The sequence below is a fragment of the Dipteris shenzhenensis genome, chromosome 7 (genome assembly GCF_047967505.1).
Source record: "Dipteris shenzhenensis isolate YYH24624 ecotype China chromosome 7, Dip_SZ_1.0, whole genome shotgun sequence".
NCBI lineage: Eukaryota > Viridiplantae > Streptophyta > Polypodiopsida > Gleicheniales > Dipteridaceae > Dipteris > Dipteris shenzhenensis.
Window position 1 is genome coordinate 60,407,887 of NC_141602.1, and position 24,806 is coordinate 60,432,692.

Genomic DNA, 24,806 nt, shown 5'->3' on the forward strand with positions numbered 1-24,806 from the left:
CTCCAAAGACCTCATTGGGATTGTTTTGAGCCATATCTGCTAGACAACTCGAAAATGCAGCAAACTAGATAAGTCAAATTTCTTCTTGGGATGTAAGATGCACAACCAAAGTCTGCCAAACATTCTGCCCAAAATGACAATTGCTGTCATAGGCTATCGAAGGCTTAAAATGCACCAAAATGCTCTCCAAATGCCCAAAATCTGCAAAATCTATCTGCAAAATGTGGCAAATGTCTACAATGTGACCCAGACTAAGTCCAAAACTGCTTGCAAAGCTCCCAAATGATTTCTCCACTGCCAAATTGCATCCAAAAATGGAAAAGCCCCAATTCCTGCATGAAATTGCAACTCAAAGAGGGCAAATAGACTAAAAGCCCCAATTTTGCAATTTGGCTGCAAAAGCCCCAAATTTGCAAATTTATTTGCAAAGCCTACAAAGGAAGAAAATCTGCCCCAAATTCTCTTCCAAAAGATTTTGCCAAACAATGACTTAAAATGCATCAGCCCAAAATCATAAATCCTTCACCAACTTTGCCTAATGTGCCTGCAAAACACTTGTAAATTGGCCAAAAGCCCGAAATCCTGCAAAATGAGTGTCGTAGACCAAAAGTCCCAAATTGCAGGGTGAAATTGACCCAAAATTGGGGCAAATCCAAGAAAAGCCCTAAATTTATTGCAAATGCCCAAATTGAACACAATGTGCTCAAATTTGCCCACAAAATTTGTAATTTTTCACAGCCAAACACTGGCTTAATGCAAAGTGCATCTTCAAAGGTTACAAAAAACGGGAGCACCTAATTGAACAAGGTAGCTGTAGGCACTTATGATTTGTAGCATTAGGACAGTCCGTACAGTACAAACTGTATGACTGTATTGCATAGAACTGTACGAAACAATTGTACAGTCAGCTACGTAGAGATGTATGGTAGGGTGTGCAGGTATACGGGCATCGTAGATGTATGGAAAGGTGCGTAGAGTTGTGCACAAAATCTGTACTAGGTATGGAGCCACATGTACGGTCGACGGACTGAGGAGCGCATGACTTGTACGGATGGCGTTTGTGCGGACGATGCTTGTAGGGCAGGACTTGTACGGATGGAGAAGGTTGTACGGAAAGTTGGCGTAGGTGTATGGACAGAAAGCAGTAGGGTGTCCGTACTATTGTTGTACGAACGAGTTGGATGAGTTGGAGCTGCTTGTACGGTGCGCTGTTGATACCAATTCGAGGCTTGGACAAGGGATAGGCAAAAGCTGAGGCAAGTCCGGGAGGTAATGCTCTGATACCAAATGTAGAAAAGGAGGGAGCAAGAAGCAAGAGTGAGAGAGCAGAGCAAAACATAGAATGCAATAGAAGAGATAAAGTGAGTACAAGTGAGGAGATGGTTTTGTCCAAGTGACAAAACCATACTAACCCACTAATTGTGGTTGGGGGGAAAAATCTCCTATTGAGGGAAAAGTGCCCCTAACTCAATTATGGATTACATTGGCCATTGCCTAAAATATGCCAATAATTCTAACACTTATTTGGGCCAGCATCAGTTTGAGAGGCAGTTGCTCATTTGGCACCCAGAGATCATGGATGCAGAGGGACGCATGTTGTGCAGTGCACACACATTGGATGGGCATCGTGGGAGAGTGGCTGAGCGTAGTCCTTTAGGGCCTAAAGGCAGCTTCCGTGAGAAGCGGAGTCTAGGGTGTAGGCACTAGCTTCAATGAGAGGCATGCACTCAGATGGCAGAGATTGATACATTCAAACCTTTCCTACCTATGAGAAGCAACCAATATTAGCCTGAGATGTGAAACAGTTGTCCAAACCAATGATCCACCCCCAAGTGCCAATATGTTAAAAGTTGACATAATTGCACTCAGTGAGAATTGGAGAAGGACCCTCCACTATTGTATTGAACCTTGGGGTTGACCTATTGTATTTCATGGTCAATGAACAATTAACTACACTTACAATTTTTGGGCTCATGGTAGTTTATATATACATTGTAGCTATCCTCATGTGTCCTATATATCTCTCGTTTGAACCAAGAGAACCTCATCTATTCAAAGGCTCTAATCATGACTTTTCGTTTCAATGTTTGTAGGCCCAACCAAGTTTGTGTGCGCAAGATCAAGAGGAGCTGCTGTCCTTTCTGTTCATATGTTTGGAAAGTCAACTTGCCCACCATGTTAAGGCTTTTTAGCATGCAAAGGCTTTTAGGGTTGATGTGAGTCATCCTCCTATGCCAAAGGTTAGTAGTGAGCTGTTTATGTAGGACATGCGGCGGCATCACTTTGCCATTAAAGTACAACGCCATTCATATCTGCTGCGTGAACTGGAAAATCAATCCTTTATTGTGCATTTTAGCTTTGTGTAAAGAACACGATCCCATCAATATTTAAGCTTGAAAGTTTTTGGTGATCCTTGGCACATATTTGACATTTTTTTGATACTTCATACATTTTTTATGTCGTTTAGATATCATGGTGCCAAAGTCCCCCCCGACTCTATGGAGATAAGTGACCGCTTTAAAGGTTGCATCAAGTTTTGGATAGTAACCCCAAACTCTACTAATAGAATATGGTGTGGCACCGAGCCTTGCTCCGGATCATCTGAGCAAGAAGGAGAACTTGTAGTCTCTCTATATGGACCAATCTGTCTCCGATAGATCTTTCCTCTAAAAAGGACTATTGTACACCCCCGTTGGGTGTCAAAGAGAAGAGACTTGGTTATGTGGTCCCTTTTTTTTTCCGCAGAGAAAATTATCTTCTATTAATGCTTTAAAACACTATACAAACAACTTTCGAAAGGAGCTGAGGATGGCAAGTATAGAAAAACAGAACTAGTTGCCAGCTAGAGGAAAGCCAGCGTGTTTCCGGGTCTCCCAGCTCAATGCCTAGAGAGACTCCGAGACAAGAGCTAGCAACTAGGGTGGTGGTCTATACATCCTACGAACACCCCTCGCGGAAAGGGTGTGAAAGATTCTTGCAGGCCAGGACTTGCAGAAATATCCTTGCCTTTTGGCGGTCGCGGACTTGATCCTAGGGTACCACTCTTACAAGTGGCGCATAAGGTGAAAATGATGTCCTGCCAAATGGCAACTAGGGTAGCCACCCAAGGAGACCAGTTTGCCTCTCATCACCCGATTGCACCTGGCGACGATGTAGTCGACTCAAATGTTCCAAGCATTAATGTTGGACATTGTCTCCCAAACACCATCCTTTGGTGAAGGTGATGGGCGTGATCGGGAAGGCGGCCATGCATCGTAGACCTCATCCGGGAGTCCTGCTGTTCATGAATCCTGTACGTTGGCGAGACTTCGTGAGCCAGGCTACTATCCCCCAAGTGAAGTCCCTTTGCATCCGTTGTGTGTTGGCCACAATCCTGAGGGAGGCGAACTAGATCCTCTGTGCGACATGGCATCTCCAAAGGCAGTGGGGAATCGTCTCGCTTCATTAAAGAGCTTTGCTAAGATCAGGGCTAGGAGATTAATCCGATATGCAATGAATTCAGTGCATAGGCCCTCATGATCTTTTGCTCGGCCATTGTGAACGGCATACTTCACACCCCCCTTAGTGAAGAGTGTGCAAGATGTGGGGCGGGGTATGTGTGAGAGGTCAAGAGCTAGCTGATTAGGGATATCATAACGTGTGTGTGCATAATTATGCCATTTTTGAGTGTCAGTGAGTGGTGAAGGGGACCGCCCCTCTAGAAATCTCCGTCAAAAGTCCTTAGAGTTGTTACTAAACATAATATTCAATACTCACTCCTCGTTTCCGCAGACGAAATCCAACTTCTTCCTACGTACCAATCAACGGTACTCACATAGCATCTCTGGTTCATTTGGGAGGTGGTTTTTGGTTTCGAATCTAAGTTGACGGCATAAAGCCTTGCAATCATCATCGTACCAACTATTACAAGGGACGGTCCCAGGTGGTGGTGGACAAGTGGAGCGAGTAATGTGAGGGAAACTGTGAAGAGCAGCCTCCTATAGTGACTGGGTGACTAGATCCTCTAGTAAGGGTATAAAGTCAATATATGTGAGAAGTATGTAAAGGGGAGCTGAATATATAGGTGAAAGGCTACGGTCGAAATGTATGTCATGATAAGTAGTGTGAATGATCTGTGGAGTGGGAGGTGCTATGAGATGGGGTGTAGAGATACTACAAAAGAGGTATGGGTGATCAGCCCCGGGAGGACAGGGTGCGCTAGAGCCCCTTCCATGTGGGAAGCGAGTAAAACCACCTGAGAGGTTATCTCCCACTTCTGACCTCATCTCTAGACCAATTTGCGACCACGCAAGATCTCGTATTTCTTATGGTTGCTAGCGCATGGGATTCTATCCATCAGCCCTGGGCTTGAGCAGATGAAGGTAGATGGTAGACGTATCTTCTACGCTCAGGGTCGGGGGTTCCCACGCACGTGGACTGCTAACACTATTTTACCCATTCACAAGGCAGGGGATCACATGAGCCCAGAGAACTACAAGTCCATTATGATCGGACTTGTCATGTGCACGATTTATGCATTAGTGCTTGATTCTGAGGTCAGTCGATCCGCAGAGATGCAGGGACTTAGAGCAGATGGACAGGCTGGATTCCGACGTGATCGTGGGACCATAAATCACATCCTCACACTTAGATGTATCATTGAGGAGGTGAGGACACGGAAATAGGTTTGCTGCTTTGTGGATTTTTACAAAGCCTTTGATACGGTTCCGAGAGCTTGCCTCATCAGGTGTCCGTAAGACTTGGGTTATGACCAAGAGATCATTTGGTGGCACTCTTATCTTCCTCAGCAGAGGGTCTCCAGAGACACCTAGATGCACTACAGTCCTTTTGTGATTTTTATGATTTGAAGGTCAACCTTGGTAAAACCAAGGTCATGATCTTGAACACATCCCAAGCTACTATGCGCCGATCTATCTTTACTATGAGACTGGCGATGTAGGCTCGACTGAGCTAAGGATACACTTCATTGGCCAGATTAGAGAGGCAGTGCTTCTGCTCACATTTCCACGACCCGTGGACCTGGTCCTCCTAGTGGGGATGTATGGCAGTCCTAGTTGGGGGTTGGATCTGTCAGATTTAAAATGGGCTCGGGTGGAGCGCCTACATGTTCTTATGCTATCATGGATGATTCGCAGTCATAGTTCCCAGCTGAAACGGTAATGGAAGAAACGAAAACGAAAAAAACCGAGGAAACAGAGTTTCCGCTCCGAAACGGAAATGGAAGAAACGGTAATATGGTACAATGTATGTATAAAGAATTATTTTTTATACATAATACAATTATGAATAGCGTGCAAATTATACATAATACAATTACCTATACTTCAAGCATCATGCATGCTTCTATGATTCTAAATTCCTATGACGATTGATCTATCTAGTATCATCTATTATCCATGAATGATGCTTCAACAATCAACATGTGTCATGAACTAAGTTCTAAGTTCTAACTTCTAACAAGTTTGAAGTTACAACAATCTGAAGTTTGAGAGGGAGGATGGAGAGGTGAGAGGGAGGATGGAGAGGTGAGAAAGGATGGAGAGGTAGAAGGAGGATAGGGAGGTGAAAGAGGATGGAGAGGTAGAAGGAGTCGGAGGAGGATGAGAGGTAGAAGGAGGATGGAGAGCTAAGAGAGGAGAGATAGTTGAGGGATGGAGAGCTGAGAGCAGGCTGAGGATGGAGAGCAGCTGCCAGCCTGTAGGATGGAGAGAAGGCTGCAGCCTGTAGGATGGAGGGATGGAGAGGAGAGCAGGTTGCGGGTGCCAGGGCTCAAGAATCAAAGATGGAGAGGTTGGAGAGCAGTAGCACGAGGGGCGGCGGAAACGATGATAGGAGACAACGAATCGACGAAAAGTAGTTTAAATAAAAGAGGGCAAAAAACAGTTTAATAAAAAGAGAGCCATTAAAAAAAAACACTGATTACGAAACGGTGTTTCTGGAAGGAACGCCGTTTTCGTTTTTGCATTTCCGTTTCCAAGCTAGAAACAGCCGTTTTTGATAACTATGTTCGTAGTAAGTCTTCAGTTCCTCACCAGATCATTCAGGCAGAGTTTGGACAGGTTGATGCTGCATTTCAGGTTATCACCTAGCTATATCGGATTAGGGAATACGAAGATTGCACTTATGCACGCAGCAGATTACCGTGGCTAGCAGTGTCCTCCTCTATGGCACCATCAGCAGCAGGTGATCAGAGATGGGACTCCACATGGATAGACTCCCCCCCTTCCACTATTGCGTTGACGTGTCTTTTTTGCCTCTCCTGTCTCATGAGGTCAACCGGGTCATTCGTGAGAATCTTTTGCAGCTACACACTTTCAGGACCTGGTTGGGACTGAGCGAGCTTCCAGTGAAGCTCAACTTCTACAGGGATCATTGCTTACATATCACAGCAAACGGTTTTATAGACCCATTAGGATATACGCAGATCCACCTACCCCACTCATTGAGGATCTCTATAGGGCAGTTTGGGGTCTCTTCACATAGACTTTGCATTGAGAGTCATTGGGCTGAGAGTTTGCCCATGGAGAGGCATTTATGCACATTATGTGACACACGAGAGATTGAATCGGAGGAATATTTCATTTTCAGATGCCCAATATACTATGAGATTCAAGGGCGTTTCTTTTACCTCTTCAGAGGCAGTTATGGGATATTGTCCCGCTTTCCCTCCTTTCTAGACCAGAGATGTCTAGCTGCCACGAGGCAGTCAGACACTGGGAATGTCTACTTCGATCACGGGTTACAGTAGTCCTTTTCAAACTTAGAGCTACAACCAGGAGACGACACAGGACCACATCCATGGGCAATCGCCGGCACTCTATCTCTAACTTTATGCCCTCACTACCTCATCCCCGTTGACGCTCTGATGATGAGGATGTTAGTGTGATGAGGATGTTAGTGTTGTGTAGACGATCGTCATTTTGACATGACTCATCACTTATCATTTTGCATTCTGCATTGGAGTGGATGCTGATGTAGTAGCTCCACCCACATAACTCGTTTGTATCAGGATTTTCCACAATCTCATAGACCCATTGGTCTTTCAAAGACTTTGATAAACTTTCTTTCTTTCACTCGGGACATCTTGCTCAATCTAGTGCCGTTCCCTCGAGGGGGATCATGTTGCTGCCTCAAGCTGTAGCCGGCTCCCAATGCGAGTTGTGAAAGAAAAGAAAGGGACCTCCTCCACCCTGTCTGAGTGCCCTATTCGGGCTGGCCAGAACCACTTCCGTGAATCCCACTATATGTCACAGATTGCTCCCGTCGGGGTCCATAAAACTATGGCGCGGTCAATGTACCAAGTCTTGCCCAAGCGACCCACTATCCTAATTCTTGGCCACTCCACCCCCTCTAAGGCCGCCTCTGGCTCATCCATTGACTTTGTCTTTGCCTACAATAAGCCTCTTGGTCCAATCCTGTAGAATCTGCAGCAACATGATCCTAGAGACTCCCGAAAGAAGCGAGTCCTGAGAGGTATCCAAGTCCGTGAAAACTGCCCCAATTAGTAGTGTGGGGTATAGGGGTTGTGTAATCTCTTCCACTAGGAATCAGGCATAGCAGCATCAAATCTTTGCCATCCGGGTGCTTGCCCCCTAAAGATGAGAGGGCTAATTTTGGCCTCTGCCTCCATGGGGAGCTATCTCCAAGCTCCGAAGGATCTGCCTGGTCCAATGTCCCACTATGCCCATCCAATGTGAGTCCGCTGACTTAACATGCATCCCTCCGAATCTTGGACCTCTAGGTGCCATATGAGCGGCTGCCTCTCCATGGTTGTTAAGACACTGGTGTGTCTTATGAGAAGACACTTAAGACACTTAAGACACGTGTCTTACCTTAATACACCTTTAGACACTTCTGTTTTTTAATTTCTGTGGGTGGGTTGTAACAAGAAACATTCAGTTTGACTTAACCATGCTATCATGGATGGTGTTTGGATCCAGCAGTGGTAGGACCCCGCAGATTCGGATTAGGATGAATCTTGAGAGATTTGACTGCTGAGAGTCGAAAGTTTCCTTTCAATTATATGTATTGAGATGCAGATTTTATTCATGTCACTTATGTTTATTGGTCTATGATGATTTGCATCTAGGCTCTTCTTAGGTTGTTTATTTGAATTTTGAATATCAAGATTCAACTATTAGTTTAAACCTTTAAAGTTCTGAGTCGTGACTTGCAAGCCCTTGAGTCGTGACTCTTAACTTGCAAGCTCTTGAGTCACGAGTCTTAACTTTAACTTCAAAGTCTTGAGTGACGAGTCTTGATTCTTAACTACATTGTACAAGTGCATAGTTACTTCTTGCATTGTTAAAGTGTAGCTTATCGTACTTCTAGAATCTAGCAGCTAGCTATGCTAGCAAGTTGTACACTTGTGTACTTATACAAATATTAATCAAATATTTATTATTATAACCGCAACGACATGTCTTATGTGTCTTATCTTTAAGACACTTTAGACACTCGTGTCTGAAGCGTGTCTGACGTGTCGTGTCTTAACGAGTCTTACAACCATGTGCCTCTCAAACTCCTCCCTGTGGGACGGGCTGGTCCGAATGAGGCCCCTCGCTAATCTCTACCACACTTTGGAAAGGCTCCTCATCAATGGAGAGCCTTTCCCAGTCAAGGGAGCCTCGGAGGAGATCCACCTATAAGACTGTTTCCACTGACATCCTGTGTGGGGAGTGTTTCTGAGAAGCCCCCTTTGCAGGACGAGCTTCCATGGTTCCGTTCTTTCCCTGGCCTATTGGGTTGGGGGTGCCACTGGGTAGCCTAAGGCCCACGATAAGGTTGTATGATTGCATGTCTGGTAGCATCGAACTCCTGGACGTAACACTTGTCATCATTGGCTAGGTATAACCTCAGGGCCAGGCGGTAGCATGGTTATCTTCTCTTAACCTGCTATTGATTGATATTTTTATGCTATCTCATCAGAATGTCTGAGAATGGATTGCTTTTTGATAGCAGAGGCTTGAAAGGGTTCACTTGCAGCTAGTTTTTCTGTTGGAGTTTGTTGGGTTTAGCAGTTCCTCATTCAGGGGTAGTCCTTCTAGATCTTTTGTGCGACTTGTATTATATAGGAAAACACAACTTGACTTCCATGAATCTGCACTCTTGCAGAAAGATACCGCTGGTCGGTCAAAAAGATGTCATCTAGTTCTATATACTGCTCAATATATCTCAAGACGGCCTTTATAGAGTCTCGATGCCTCTTTCATTTTTTTTCTTTGGGCTATGCATGTCTCAGCTGGTTTATATCATTGACACTTTAAGCGAGGATTTTATCCATAACTTGATTTTGAATGACATGATGTTTGCAAATGCATTGTGTGTCATTGGATCAAAGGCCGCCAATATATTATCTGAAGATAGCTTTATTTTTAATCATATTATGTTTGCATTATTGGACCAAAGGCTGCTACTGTATATTGTCTCACGAGGAGCTTGTTGCTTTGAACAAGAAACCACATTTTGTTCGTCTATTACATCCATGAATTTTGAAAAATGCAGTTGGCTCTCGTTTTACTTCTTCACTTTGCAAAAGTGTGTGCACACGCATGAACTCATGCAGACCTGTGCATATGTGTTTATGTTTGTGGGCTTAAGATTTCAGCAATTCTTTTATTGTTGAACAATGTTTTAAGGTTTGTTTACGCTTCAGATTATAGTGTTTTCTAAAAATGACAGGACTTGGCATTCAACTGTCTTATTGCAACCTGTGGTAGATGCCGCCAACAACGTCGTGCATTTCAGGTTTTGATTTCTCTATCCAGTTTGTGTGTCAATTAATATTATTTCGTTTTGATAATTTTCTCGTTCTAGATCTGGTTTTTAAAATAAAATTACTGTATTTAAGTGCATTATTGGCGGGCCTTCTTCCTTTCTTTCAGCCCCTCCATGGCCCCTTTCGGAGTGCCCGCAGGCTGGTTTTGCACGCCTTGTGCTTTGATGTAGTAATCTCAACAAGTTTCAGGTTAACCGCTCCCCTCGCTAGTTTGCAGAAATTTTCCTCTCTTGGGACCTTGGGTCTTGTCCACCTGCCCCTCTCTATCTCTAGATCATGTGAGCTGGTTCTCATTTTGCAGATTAGATGCCGTTTAGACATTGATATGTCTTCGCCGAGGTATTTTTGCATTCCATAGCTGTCCATCGGATTAATTCCCTGTTTATAGAACTGCACTTTGCCCCCAGGTCCTGCCATCATTTCTGTAGCATTTTGTATATCACTAAATCCCTAACTTCACATGGATCTTTTTGTATATCAGTAGCCATTGTGCTCCATAATTCCATCCATTTCATTCCCTCTCTATGCCATCCACTGATTTGCGTACCTTCTAATGCCTTGTGTGGTATCGTATTGGCATGCATCTTTGCAACCTTGTCGAGAGGTATCATACCAGTCTCAGCCAGTAGGATGGGGCAGTGTCTTTACTATTGGCAAAGGGCACTCTGGACTCTAATGTGTGTCTGTGTAAAAAGCTATGTCTCAACCTTTGCTATGTAGGGGAGCCACCTGATGCCCGTCGGGGAGCTATGAAGAGCCCATCCTCTCGGACTACTGCCCAGGTCCCCTCCTTGCCATTAGAGTCGAGAGTGCCCTTTACTTCTGGCAAAGGGCACTCTGGACTCTAATGTGTCTCTGTGTAAAAAGCTATGTCTTGACCTTTGCTATGAAGGGGAGCCACCAGATGCCATATGGGGACCTATGAAGAGCCGGCTCTCTCAGACTACTGCTCGCTTCCGCTCCTTGTAGGCAATATCCCGTTGCTGTATGAAGGTCTTCCTCTCCTCTACTTGCAGAGGTGTAAGGCCCTCATCCGAGTAGATCCCTAGGTGGTCATGTAGGGCTGATCGTCTACGTAGTGTCGCATGGCGAGCTTGAGTGTCCCTTAGTATGATGAGAGGCTGAGCTTGGTTGGGGTCCCGCTACTATGTGCCAGGCCCCCTTAATCCTTTACTTCTGGACTAATGGAGTGAAGGTCACGAAGCTGGTCGCATCATCAATGGGAGTGGCAGGTGTGCGGGGGATGCCTTTACTTTGACACTGAGAGCCTTAATGGCTCTCTGCTGCTGCTTCAAAAAGCGTGGCTGAAATGCAGGCCTTCGCAGGCTCCTATTCGTGACATCCACCCATTTGGAAGTCTCTGCGATAGCCAACTGCATGGTGGCTATCTGTGCCTCTATTGCCTCTACTGTTGGACCAATGCTCGGGGCTATTGCTACTTCTGCCAACTCTTTACGAAGCTGTGATATCTTCTGTCCCAGGCTGTGGATGAGACAGTTGTGCTCCGCCTAAAGGTGTAGGGACATGGGGACAGCGGACTGCGAGTGGTGAGGGGGCATCTAGAGTGTGGAATGTAGTGAGTCCGCACGATGGCTGGCTGAGGGGTAGGGGTGATGGAAATGAGGCGTACTGATGGTGAGGCATAGAGTGGTGTGGTAGGCCGTTGGGCTAAGAGAGCATGTGATTGCAATCATTGGATGTCTACATCAGTGTTGAGGCTGACCCTGGTGGCACTTTCATCACCATATATGGTGTTATCATTACCATAGATGGTTTGGGGGGGAGGATGATGATGTGATGGGGTTGGGGTAAGATTGAAGCTGGAGCTGAAGATGAAGCTGAAGTTGATGCGGATGCTGATGCTGATGCTGAGGCTAAGTTTGTGTGTGGGGCTCAATCCGAGGCGGATGTGCTAGGTCCCTTTTGAACAATAGCGCTATCTGTTTGAGACCCACTGTGATTGCAGTGGTTATTGAAGGCCTTTGTCTCTCCTTTCAAAGTTAGTTTGGCCTGTCTTTGCTGCTCGTCTTCCTTCTTTTGTTTGTCATCTTTCTTATCACCTTTGTCCCCTTTTGCCATTTTTTTGTTTGCTGGGTATCTCTTTCTCCTTGTTTCCCCCTTTGTAGGTTGGCCTTTATGGAGGTGAGAAGGGCGTTTGTCCCCTCACACTTTTTATTTTTGAAAGGGGGCCACAAAGCCCTGACAAAAGCCCTCGTATAAGAGTGTCTTGATTGGAAGGGAACCACCTGTTTGGAGCAGAAAATATGCAGATAATACTACCCACTCTTGGCATGGAACATCATCTAGGGGCAGCAAAGACTTTTTGTGCAGGCTCAACGACCAAGAAAATGCTGGTAGGCAGTTGTGACAAGCGTTTGGATGTCTGGAGCTGTTTTGCACAGTCTCTTGGCAGCTTCCTGAGTTTGGGACAGGAGATACAGACCTGCAATCAGATTGGAGCTGACCATGGCAGGTTTTCTTGGGTTTCTTGGGCTTTAGTTAGACCTTCGGCTGGTGTGGAGGCTGAGGAAAGACTTGGAGTCACACTGTAGTAGCAGGGAGAAAGCCTGACTCACTCTCTACTCACTAATAACTGAACTGAGAGAATAATGCTCTCAAACACAAGTGGAATAGTAGAGTGAGTGTGAGAATCTGAGGAGGAATATAAAGGGCCTCTGAAGTGGGAAATAATAACCGAATATCTGTATGCCCAATAGGGCTGAATACAATTGAATTCCTCACTGTAGAGCATGGTTGGCACGCACGATCGCGTTTGATGTGTACCGTTTGATATTAGTGCGGTACTAAACAAACTAAAAAATCTTAGGCGTACGTCCGATGGTATGTTCGATACCCCCCAAAAAAGACAGATTTTAGAGTTTTGGAGTAGGTACTTGTACAAGCCTTAAAACTTGTACAAACATGTTATATAGGTGCTTGATGGAGATAAAGAGGGAGAGAGATGGAGATGCTTGATGCAGCTTGAGCCTTGTCAATTGTTGGAGATGGAGAAGGGAGAGTCGATGCTTAGTGTGAGATCATAGTGAGGAGAGAAGGGGTTTATATGGAGCCTTGCCTTTTGGGAGGCCCAAAATCAGTTTGGCAGAACCATCACCAATAACAAAACGAGCCATCCAAAAAAAAACGAACGAAACCAAACCCCCCCCCAAACATAACGTATGGATCGAACGGTACGGTACGGGACGTTCCGTACATCAAACGAGGACAACCATGCTGTAGAGTTGGAACTGATGGCTGCGGGAGGGAGTCTCGTGGCTGCAGGATAGGCTGTGCTGTCATGGCACCTGCTGTTGATGTGGCTGCCTTTGACGTGCAGTCCAGCATGCCACGGGCTGTGGATGCCCGTGAGACACACCTGGGCGGGATTGCTTAAGGGTGGAGCAAACCAAACAAGGACCCAATAACGTCCTGACAGCTTATAAATTTCACCGGCTCGTAACGCCCAAGAGTCCTTCTCCATCACAAGATAAGCAAACTGGCTGGCTACAAAAACTCGAGGTGAGCGCTTCTGATTTGCATATAGCTGAGCTCTATCCTCAGCCCTGTGAAAGTTTTCCTTCACAAATTGCAACGTATATTGTTGCAATTACAAAAAGTCAGCAGCTGCTCTAACATGATGTTCAGTAGACCAATAATACATGAAGCCTTCGACTGAACATAAACACAAATAGACTCGACTGAGTGGCAGATTGTTTTGAACTATGGTATGCAAACTCAGTTCATAGGAAGATACTCTTTCCAATCAGATTGCTTTTGGGACACATAAGGTCACAGCATATCCTCGAGAATCCGGATTATCGCTTAGTCTACCCATCTCATCCATTAGATAAACTCATACTGCGCTTATTGTCCAGTTTTTTGAAAACTTCACGCAAAAAATAACTTGTAAACTTGGAGTCGTGAATACTCACGATTGCAGCTAGTAACAGATTTAGACTAAATAGCTTTCTCACAAACAACTGTGATAGTTAAGCAACAAAATCTAGTCCTCATTGGAATGGCTTTGGCCATCTTGTTTAGTCTATCCCACCATCCAAATGGCATCATGCCCTCTTCTGGTTCATGCCAATCCAACAATAAATTTGATGGAGATACTTTCCCATTTCTTATCTAGGAACTCCAATGGATGCAACAAGCAATCTTGTCTCAAGTATTCTGCCTTATTGATGTGGCATTGCTAACCTTCTCGAACATAGTGTTTGCAGTGTTACAAGAAATGTTTTGTAGGTTTCATTTAGAACACTTCAAGAAATTTGCCTGGGGTTTCACCTAGAAAATGTAAAATACTATAGTGATTTTGGACTACCTTTTGATTAGCCTTCTCCTTTAGTGCTAGCCCTCATCATGGCTGAGTCTGCCCTTCACCTCCGGAGTGCCGATAGAAACTCAGTACGAAGACTTTGTATAAATGGATGCTCAAGTATGTGTGGGTGTGTGGATTTGTATGTGTGAGAGCATATTTTTATACTATGGTCTACACCCACTGTTGGGCGTTGATGACGTCAATGGGGATGTCATAGTAGCTAGTCCTTGCTATGTATGATGGAGTTTATGGTTTTCAACCTTGTGAGTGACTATCATGAGATTGAAACTGCACTATGTTGTGTTTTTAGAGGATGAGTTTGGGAATGTTCCTGGATTCATCTAGGTATATGCTTTTGCCGTATTAGCGGACATGCAAATTTCACCTTCTGAAGTTTTCGTCCAAGTTGCGGCCTGTTGGTATTGTGATAATTCTTTCTATCTTAAACGGTGCGTTGCCCTATCAGCTAGATTTAGATTTAGATGCTCGTTGGGGAGAGACTAAAATGAAAATGTTTAGACTTCACAAGCAGTTGTAGCTTGAATGAAGAGATTTTGGACTACCTTTTGATTAGCCTTCTCCTTTAGTGCTAGCCTTCATCATGGCTGAGTCTGCCCTTCACCTCCGGAGTGCCGATAGAAACTCAGTACGAAGACTTTGTATAAATGGATGCTCAAGTATGTGTGGGTGTGTGGATTTGTATGTGTGAGAGCATATTTTTATACTATGGTCTACGCCCACTGTTGGGCGCTGATGACGTTAGTGGGGATGTCATAGTAGCTAGTCCCTGCTATGCATGATGGAGTTTGTGGTTTTCAACCTTGTGAGTGACTATCATGAGATTGAAACTGCACTATGTTGTGTTTTTAGAGGATGAGTTTGGGAATGTTCGTGGATTTATCTAGGTATATATAAAATACTATACATCATATAATTATACAAAGACACTGCACAATTTGAAGCGAAGATTTTCCTGCTTAGCCTTTTCAGCCCATCCCGCCTCTCTCTCAGCCCACCCCGCTTGCCCTTCGCCCATCTCACCTGTGCATGGTAGCTACTGCCTCATCCCGTGTTGCTGCCATCTCACCTATTCCTGCCTTGCTGCTACCTCATCCCCCCTTGGTGCATTGTGTCTAGCCCTCCAGCCCCAGCACAAACATTGTGCAATCTACTCAAGTCAAGAACCCGACCACGGGGCTACTCCAAGGATGTTCCAGCCTCAACACCAAGGCAACTGCATAATTAATAATGTAGCTTACAAGCTAGACTTACATCTTGTCTTTCATCTTAGCTACCTCAAAGAGATGTTAGTCACAAGTGATAGCTTAATTTCTATAGATCCCTTAGTCTTTGTAGAGGAGCTTATTTGCTTTAAAAAGTTGTCTGTTAACATACCTCATGAGGTAGAAGCAGTTTTATATCATAGAGAGAGACCTCTTAGGAATTTGGTACTTCCTGAGCTCCTTATCAAATGGTGGGACAGGACGTGCAATTATAACTTTTGGGAGAATGTGGCATCTTTGCAGCGGTAAGGTTGTTTTGTGGTTGGAGAAATCTTCTATCCTTAAGGTCATAGCATACGTTGGTATTATGATGGAGTTAGATCCAAGCAGGGGACCCTTTAAAAGGGGTCTAGTGTGACGTTAAGTCCATATCCAATATTATAGTGCCCTTAAGTCAGGGGCACCCCTGGGTAGTTCTGTATAAGTCTTAGAGCTCATTTGAGGAGATCCCATAGGGTAGACTCCTTGGGAGACTTGGACCTGGTGCAAGTCTATGCCTAGTCCAGCTGAACACTAGGATTGGTGGAATCTTGTGGTACGGGACACAAAGGTTGTGTCTGGTGATGGGGCTTGGTGCTTGACTACCTTGAGGTTCATAGGGTGATTCTTTATATTGATTCTATGGCTGGCTGTGTGAGTCCGCCAGCCCCCTCAAATCAGGCTTTACTAATGCTTGGTTGTTCTTGGATATCATGTATATATGGGTGCATGTTTTAGATACCTTGCCAAAGGGTCCGAGCGATTGGTTGGTGAAGGATGTGTTGGGTTATCGAGCTGGACCGGCTTAGAAGTAGCATCAATCCTGGTGGGGGCTTTGGCTATGGGTGGGCCGCCCACTCCGGTAGCTGTGATGGGACGAAACGGAGTGGCTCATGGCCCCATTGGTAGATTCCAGTTGATTGTCTCCCGAAATTTTGAATGCTTTACTCTAGCCACCGATGGGAGGAGATTTTCCTACTTTATCCAACGTTACCTTTAGCAGTGTCTGCTAGCTAAGCATATATGGAGTACGTTCAAGATCATTGCTCGCTTTTGTTAGGTGTTCACATGGGGCATGGTTTCTTGGTCACAACGGGCAACCAGGCTTTGCAATTTGAGGCTATGAGGAGGGGGGGCATACATCATGAGAGGGGGTCTTGTGATGCATTAGGTCTTGCTGGTTTCCACACAACAACCCTCTTCTCTATGCAAAGATGATGCTTGAGAGACAATGGCTAGTATCATGGCCAAACACATCTAGCTTGTTTGCTGTAGCCTACTGATAGGTGGACAGCAGATCCGACTTGCGGTCCCCTTAGTGAATGTCTAGCTGGATGGTTTGTGAACAGGCGTTAGGAAAGACCTAGTAAGACCTTAGAGTGTCTCATGTGTTGTTGCAAAGCTTGGCTTGTAGGCATCTTGTGACTGAGGAATCCCTGGCTAGACAGTTTCCCACACTGGCTGTGCCTTCTTCAAGGTTACCCACCATCCTGATCGGGCCACACACCAACCAGGTCATTCGTGAGGATCTCTTGCAGCTACACACCTTTAGGACTTGGTTGGAGCTGAGGGAGCTTCTAGTGAAGTTGAGCTTCTACAGAGATTACTGTCTTCGTATTTTGGAGGAGGGATTCATCACACCACCGGGGTACACTGAGCTTCATATGCCTCACTCACTACGGATCTCCATCGGATAGTTTCGGGTATCATCACACCGCCTCCGCATAGAGAGTGGTAGAGCAGAGGGGATTCCTAGGGAGCATCGCTTATGCATATTGTGCAACTGTCAGGAGGTCGAGTCGAAGGAGCATTTTATTTTCAGGTGCCCAGTGTACTACGAGATCCGAGGTTGCTACCACTGCCTCTTCTGAGAGCTCCGGGCTCCTTTTCAGATTTCTGGCCTACCCAGATCAGAGATGCCTCGTGGCCTTCATTCACGAGGGGGTCCAACACAGAGAGTACTTACTTAGGTGACGGGGCTTGGCCACATCATTAGACAGCTTTCAGATCAGGATCACAGAGTTCTTCCCATCGAGTGACATTGATCGTCTAGTCTCTAGCTGCAGACGTGACAGAGACCCCGACCCAACGACCGCAGCACTAGGCACGAGACGTCGAGGGGACACACAGATCACTCTGGGGGACCTCTCGTCATTGTTTAGACCTGGGATACGTCCCATGGGAGTCATGGTGGCTTTGGTCTTGCGTCGAGCCTCGTCCAAGAGACCGAGATGTATAGCACCCCTTGACGGGCACCAGCGTCCCATCACCGGCTATGCACCAGCTAGGGCGACATGACATACGGAGGATTCCGCTCCGCTTTAGTCCTTTTCTTTTCATTGTTACATCCAGATGTATTTGATTTGATTATGTATGATCAGACTAGGATTTAGCATGGATGATGATGCTCGTTTTAGTAGCTCCACCCTTACTGTGATTTGTATCAGGTTTTCTTTTAGTCTCATAGACCCATTGGTATTCTGAAGACTCTAATAAAATTTCTTTCTTTTCTTTCTTTCAGACAGACCCCAAACACGTCTCTTTTCCTTTTGATAGTGCTCTTCTGAACAGCTGATCGTTATATGGCTTTTTAAAAGCATTTTCTAAGTGTGTTTTTTTTTTTGGGAAAAGATACATGTCTACCAGATACTATCAGAGCAAAACCCAAAAACTTCTTTTGTCAATGTTAATCTGGAGCCTGTAGGCCATCTCCTGGTGGTTCTAGTGATGCCCTATAGGCCATGGTATGTGCCTTGTAGGCATAAATATAGGCATTTGTAGTGTTAGTGCCTATTAGGCCACATAGGACACTTAGTCCTAAATAGACAAGCCATTATTCCAGATCATGCATTTGCTTCACAGTAGACAGGAAGAGGCAATGCTTCCAAGCCTATGGGTAAGCCAAAATCTACGCATAGCAGCTGCAATTCCTCCCATGCATCTAAAAATACAGCATATAAGTCAAAGAAGAAAAGATGTAACTATTGTCGCAAGCTTGGACATGACATCTTAGAATGCAGGAAGCGCATTGCTTCGGAGAAAAATAAAGCAGGATTGACAGTTAATGCCTCACATGCTATTGAATCCCATGAGCCAGCAGATGCTTCACATGCACATGCTCTTCAGGATGATTGGGCATGGGCTGTCCATTGCTCATTTGATCCCTCCAAAGCTGATGCACTCTTTATGGCTGATGATGCTCGGTGCTTCCAAGCATGTCACATCTTGCAGACAGTTGTTTCACTCTTTAGCTGATGCACCTCGAGGGGGGACCGTCACATGTGCTAATAATGCTTCATATGCTGTAAAAGGAATTGGAGATGTGCAGCTCACATCTATTTCAAGTCATCTTGTCACTTTGACAAATGTTCTCTTTGTGCGTGGAATTGAAGTCAACTTGATCTCAATTTTAGCAATTGCTACTTCAGGTTTCAGAGTGATTTTTGATGGCTATAGATGCCTAGTTTATGATCTTTGTGATGACAATGCCATAGTTTTCACTGGCACTTTGCAAAAGGGCCTTTATCACCTTGATCATCACTCAGCTGCACTTTCTATTGAAGCATTTGCTATTTCAGATTCACAGCTTGCTGAAACTCATCTTTGGCATGAGAGAATGGGTCATCTCAATTATAGAGCTCTTGCAAAGCTACATTCATAGTAGAGGGCAAATGATGTACCTCAAACTCTCACAGTTTCCAAACATGTGTGTGAGGGTTGTCTTTTGGGTAAGATGCATCAGTTTTCTTTTCAAAAGAATTGTCCAAAACTCTCACAAAGGAAATTGCAGCTAGTGCACAGTGATGTCTGTGGTCCAATGAGGACAAATGCCATTGGGGGGTACAAATATTTCATGACTGTCATTGATGACTTCACAAGATATTGCTGGATATATCCTTGAAAAGCCAAATCTGAAGTTTTCTTATGCTTTCAGAAGTGGCTGAATATGGTTGAGAATGAATCAGGATGCAAGCTTGTCACCCTCAACAGAGGCTGGGGGGGGGAGTATATGTCAAAGGAGTTTGACGCATTTTTGTCTTCACGGGGCATTGTTCACTCATGCACTACTACTTACACTCCTCAGTAGAATCCTGTTTCTGAAAGGAAAAACAGGTCCACAATGGAGATGGCCAGATGCATGCTTAAGGCCAAGTCTTTGCCCAATAAATTTTGGCTTGATGCAGTGATGTGTGCCAACTATGTGCTGAATAGATCACCTACACGGGCATTGAAGACTGTTACACCTTATGAAGCATGGAAAGGCAGGAAGCCTTCACTATCACACATGAGAGTTTTTGGGTCTCTTGTAGATGTTCATCTACCATCTCAGCTGAGACATAAATTTGATGACAAGGCAATCAAATGCATATTTATTGGTTACAGCCAGGTGAGTAGGTTATACGAACCAAATACTGGGAAGATTATTGTTAGTAGAGATGTAATCTTTGCTGAACATTCAGCTTCTCCTCTTGTCGATTGCAAAGCTAAGCCAGATGTTGACATGTTTGATACCTTTGAATCTTGGTTACCTCTGCCATCCAGAGGACTTTGACCAGCAACATGAGCCTCCTGCAGGCCCTCCACCAAGCAATAATCAGCCACTACCCCACGCTGATTTGCAGGTTTCTCTTCCAGCACAAAATGATCCCACTATTCATGATGCAGTCATTGAAGAAAGAGCTGTCAATAGACAGCAAAGGCAAGTTCCCAGATGGCTTCTTGATACATTGAGGGACAGCAAACAAGATCAGCCTTTTGCTGCCCAGACAAGATCAGGGAATAGACAGCATGGTCACTTTCTTGAGTTTGCACTCCTTGCTATAGCTTGCAATCAAGAACCTCTGTGCCATAAAGATGCTTTTGACGGCAAAGAGTGGATGGATGCAATGAGAGCTGAGTTACATTCCATTGCTAAAAATGACACATGGGAATTAGTAGAGCTCCCTTCCGGCAAGCATGCCATTGGAACCCAGTGGGTCTACAAATTAAAAAGGAAATTTGATGGTAGCATAGATCGATACAAAGCCCGTCTTGTTGCAAAAGGGTATGCCCAACAACAAGGCATTGACTTTGAGGAGACATTTGCTCCCACATCATTGCCATTAGATGTGTCATTGCCATTGTAGCCCATCATCATTGGCAAGTGCACCATCTTGACATCAAGACTGCTTTTCTTCATGGGGATCTGCGGGAAGAAGTAGTCTTTGAGGTTGTGAATTCTGAAAATAAGGTATGCCGGTTTAGAAAAGCCCTTTATGGTTTGAAGCAGGCACCCAAGGCATGGTATGCCAAAATTCATGCACGCTTACTATCCCTTGGTTTTCAAAATAGTCCCACAGAACCCACTCTTTATGTCCGTGGGAGTGGATCTGATTTTTTAGTGCTGATTTTATACGTGGATGATATGCTCATCATGGGCCCAGATACTCAGCAAAGGGCAGCTTTCAAGACTGATTTGCTGCAGATTTTTGAAATGTCAGACATGGGACAGCTCCATTATTATTTGGGCATTCAGTTTGCTCATGTTGAGGGGGTATCATGATGTCTCAGTGCAAGTATATTGGATAGCTCTTTGATCGTTTTCAGTTTGAGGATTGCAAGCCAATCTCTACTCAAGTGAACCCTGGCTTCAAATTCTTAGCTCATGATGGGAGCACACCATGTGATATCACTCTTTATCAGCAGGCTGTTGGATGCCTTATTTATTTATGTCACACCAAACCTGACTCACAGTATGCAGTATCTCAGCTCAGGAGATTCATGCACATGCCCAGTACACAGCATTGGCAGGCAGTGAAGAGAGTCTTCAGATATCTCAGACGCACTTAGGATTTAGCCCTCTTCTATGGTGATTAGGGTTCACTTACCATGCATGCTTACACGGATAGTGACTGGGCAGGATGTTCCGACACCAGAGTGTCACATATTGGCTATTGTTTTTTGCTTGGCAATTCATGTATCTCTTGGCTCAGCAAGAAGCAACCAACAGTTGCTACATCTAGCTGTGAGGCTGAGTACAGGGCAGCTTTCACTGCTACAGTAGAGTGTGTTTGGCTTTGACAGTTACTTACAGATCTTGGTATTGGCCAGACATCCTCCACTATTGTCTACACTGACAGCCAGGGTGCTTTGGCCATTGCACGTAACCCGGTTTCATGCGCGTACCAAGCATATTGAAGTTCACTATCATTATGTTCGGGAGCGGTTTTCAGCAAGAGACATAGAGTTGTCCTATCTTGCCACAGAGGACAACATAGCAGATATGTTTACAAAGGCACTTCCTCGTCCCAAGTTCGAAGTCTTTCGACAGGATTTACACTTGGTTCCCTTTGTTACATGATCTGACATCCCTTGTACATTCATAGGTGTCTATATCCTTTTGGATGAACATGTGCCACCATGACCAGAAAATACCAGGTATTCTGAGACGTTTCCAGAGTACTTCAGCCGATCCCATGGAGGGGGGTTTGTAGGCCATCTCTTGGTGGTTCTACTAATGCCCTATAGGCCATGGTATGTGCCTTGTAGGCATAAATATGGGCACTTGTAGTGTTAGTGCCTATTAGGCCACATAGGACACTTAGTCCTATGTGACACCTAGGACACTTAGTCCTAGGTCTAGATACAAGTACTTTGTACTCTCTATTTTCATGATCCTAGTTTTGACGTGACGGTAGACTCTATCGACTCTTTGTACCTTGCTCTCTCTCTCTCTTTCTATTCATCGATCCTACAGAGCCTTCTGGTATTATGGATGAATAGAAAGTATGAATATGTTGGAGTACTCTTGACCCTAGTGAATAGAACCTCTTGTGGGTCACTTTCTAAAACATGACCCTAGTGAATAGAACCAAGGTAATAGCACTAGGAATTACACTTGTTGCACATATAATCATAAGTACCCTTTGGACATTAATTAATGCTTCCAGATGGGACACACAGGCGCCACAAGTGAAGCATACAACCCAAGCATGCACACACTAGGACACATGGCAAAGTGGACGTGGGAATTTAATGGCTCTAGGGGGCCACTTTTTAAGACATGATCCTAGTGAATAGAACCTCTTGTGGGTCACTTTCTAAAACATGACCCTAGTGAATAGAACCAAGCTAATAGTACTAGGAATTACACTTGTTGCACATATAATCATAAGTACCCTTTGGACATTGATTAATGCGCCTAGCTTGGCAACCCTAGGCCAAATTCAGTGGCGGTTAGTTTAATTACTTCACCATCACGTCCCCGTGACATACCCCCCTCTTGAAACAACAAACTATCATGTTCGCTGTCCCAAAATTACAGAAAATATAGAAGAATATCACAATAGGCATAAACAGCCCATAATCTATAGTAGTACATCACATGAAGTACAATATAGAATGCACATACGGCGGGACTGCAGATCCATCCATATGATAGTCTATCAACTGTCTGGAGTGTGATGACGACTCATCATAGAAGTCTCATGGCAGAAACACTATCAGCATCAGTGCCTCGGGTGGAACCGTAGTGTCACCAAGCGACCTCTAGATATCCTGTGAGCCTATCTGCACTGTGGGAGCGGAGGTGCTACCCCCTCTGGAGCATCCGATGTTATGCTCTAGTCGAGATAGCATGACCTCGGATAGATCGGTGGGCATTTTCTCTTAGATGACCAACTTTTGTAATAATTAATGTGCGTAATTAAATGGTCAAGAGAAGTAACTGCCAAGGTCCTAGGTGAGGGCGTAATGGCATTGACTAGATAGTTCTAATAGGGCTAGGGCCTAGGTGCATCTAATGTGTAAATCGCCAAGGGGCAATTGTTTTAAAAGGGAACTCCAAGAGAGGGGTGAAAAAAGGATGCATCTAAGTAAGGGCCTAAAATGTGACATGTGGCCAAGAACTATCTAGGGAGATTGGGGTCTCAAGGATAAGGATGAGAAAAGATTAACGAAGATACGTACGTAATGAGACGAATCCTATCCTGAGAGTTCGGCTGGGTGGATAATCAAATTGCCATCGCCTGTGACTACTAGATAGTAGAGGATCGAACTTGAGATATGGGTTTAACATTTGGTATCAGAGCGCAGGAAGGGAGAGTCGACGCGCAGCATGATAGAGGTCGACGAGTAGGAGATGCAGCCGAGTGGTAGGACTGGCTATTTGGCAGTACGTGCGTTAAAAAAATGGCGACGTGATTGCACATGAACGGAGGAATTAACCAAGAAAGGGGTTTAACATTTGGTATCGTATGGTGGCTGTACCTAGAGGATCGCCCGTGAACGTGATGATTTAGACTGCACTAGCGTAGGAATGGATGACAATTCGGAAAGATGTCTGCAAGCGATGGCGGAAATGTAACGTCAAATAAGCATTGGCACGATCTCTGGCGGAGAAACAACAGGCCTACGAATTGACGGGGTTAGCTGGAGATTGGCGCAGAACGACGGAGCAGATCGTCAGCGCAAGTGATTAGTCCAGAGACTGGCAGATCGTCATCGACAGGAACGTGGAGGTCTTCGTTAGAACCGACAAGCAGACAGACGATCACACGAATTGATGGCGGACTTGGATCCAGGGAGTGTTTGTGTCTTTCGAAGAAATTTCTGAGTACCTGTTAGTTCGTTTTTTTTCCAGCAGGGACTGTCGTTTAGTTTTCTGTGTATAAGAAAAGGGGGAAATCCAAAAAAAAAAAAAAAAAAAAAAAAAAAAAAACCCCTCCATCCTCCATTGTGAACTTATGGAAGCAGAAGGACAGACTTCAAGAATAAATCCTAGCGAGTCTAGAGTACAGTCAACACAACCAATGTCACATCAGGCAGCACCTACGTTGGCTGGTAGGATTTCAATATTAGAGGATGCTTTACAGCAGATTATGAACCAGCAACTTCAGGCGAATGCTGGTCAAAATGAGATTAGGGAGATGGTGCAAGCCTTGTCGGCTAGACCGTCTAGGATTGATAAGGGCAAAGCTCTAGCTGAGCCAGAGCCCAGTGTACATTCCTTAGAGCGCGCAAGGGTCAAAGTGCCTAATATCGCTAATTATAGACCGGAGAAGTATGCTGGTTGGATGACCGAGCGCAGCTCTGATGTGATCGAGGTTTGGTTGCACAAGTGGGAAGAAGCCTTCGCCATTTGTGAGATTAAATCCGATCTAAAGAAAATCCGCGAGGCCACACACCTGTTTATTGAGGCAGCGGATAGATGGTGGATAAAGCAATAGAAGGATCAAGTTGCTCCAACCACCTGGGAAGGGTTCAAAGCTGAATTCAAGAAACACTTTCTCCCACCTGATGAAGAATCCCGAGCTTGGGATGCTTATAGAAATCTTCGTCAGAGGAGCTTGTCAGTGGCAGAGTACACTGACAAATTCAGGGAATGTGTTATGAAAATAACAGACCCTCTCCCTATGTCGGTTCAGTTAAAAGATTATATCTATGGACTGAACGACAAAATCAA

General features: G+C 44.8%; 1 protein-coding gene across 2 annotated transcripts in view; it reads left to right on the top strand.

Annotated features, from left to right (window-relative positions):
* The window catches only part of LOC147900602 (pentatricopeptide repeat-containing protein At4g35850, mitochondrial-like), a 106,125-nt gene that overhangs the window by 38,064 nt on the left and 43,255 nt on the right, over positions 1 to 24,806 (top strand). For both annotated transcript variants that reach the window (XM_087376976.1, XM_087376977.1), the window contains exon 4: positions 9,682 to 9,747. In XM_087376976.1, coding sequence (XP_087233102.1) covers positions 9,682 to 9,747 — 66 coding nt within the window. The remainder of the gene's footprint in view (positions 1 to 9,681; positions 9,748 to 24,806) is intronic.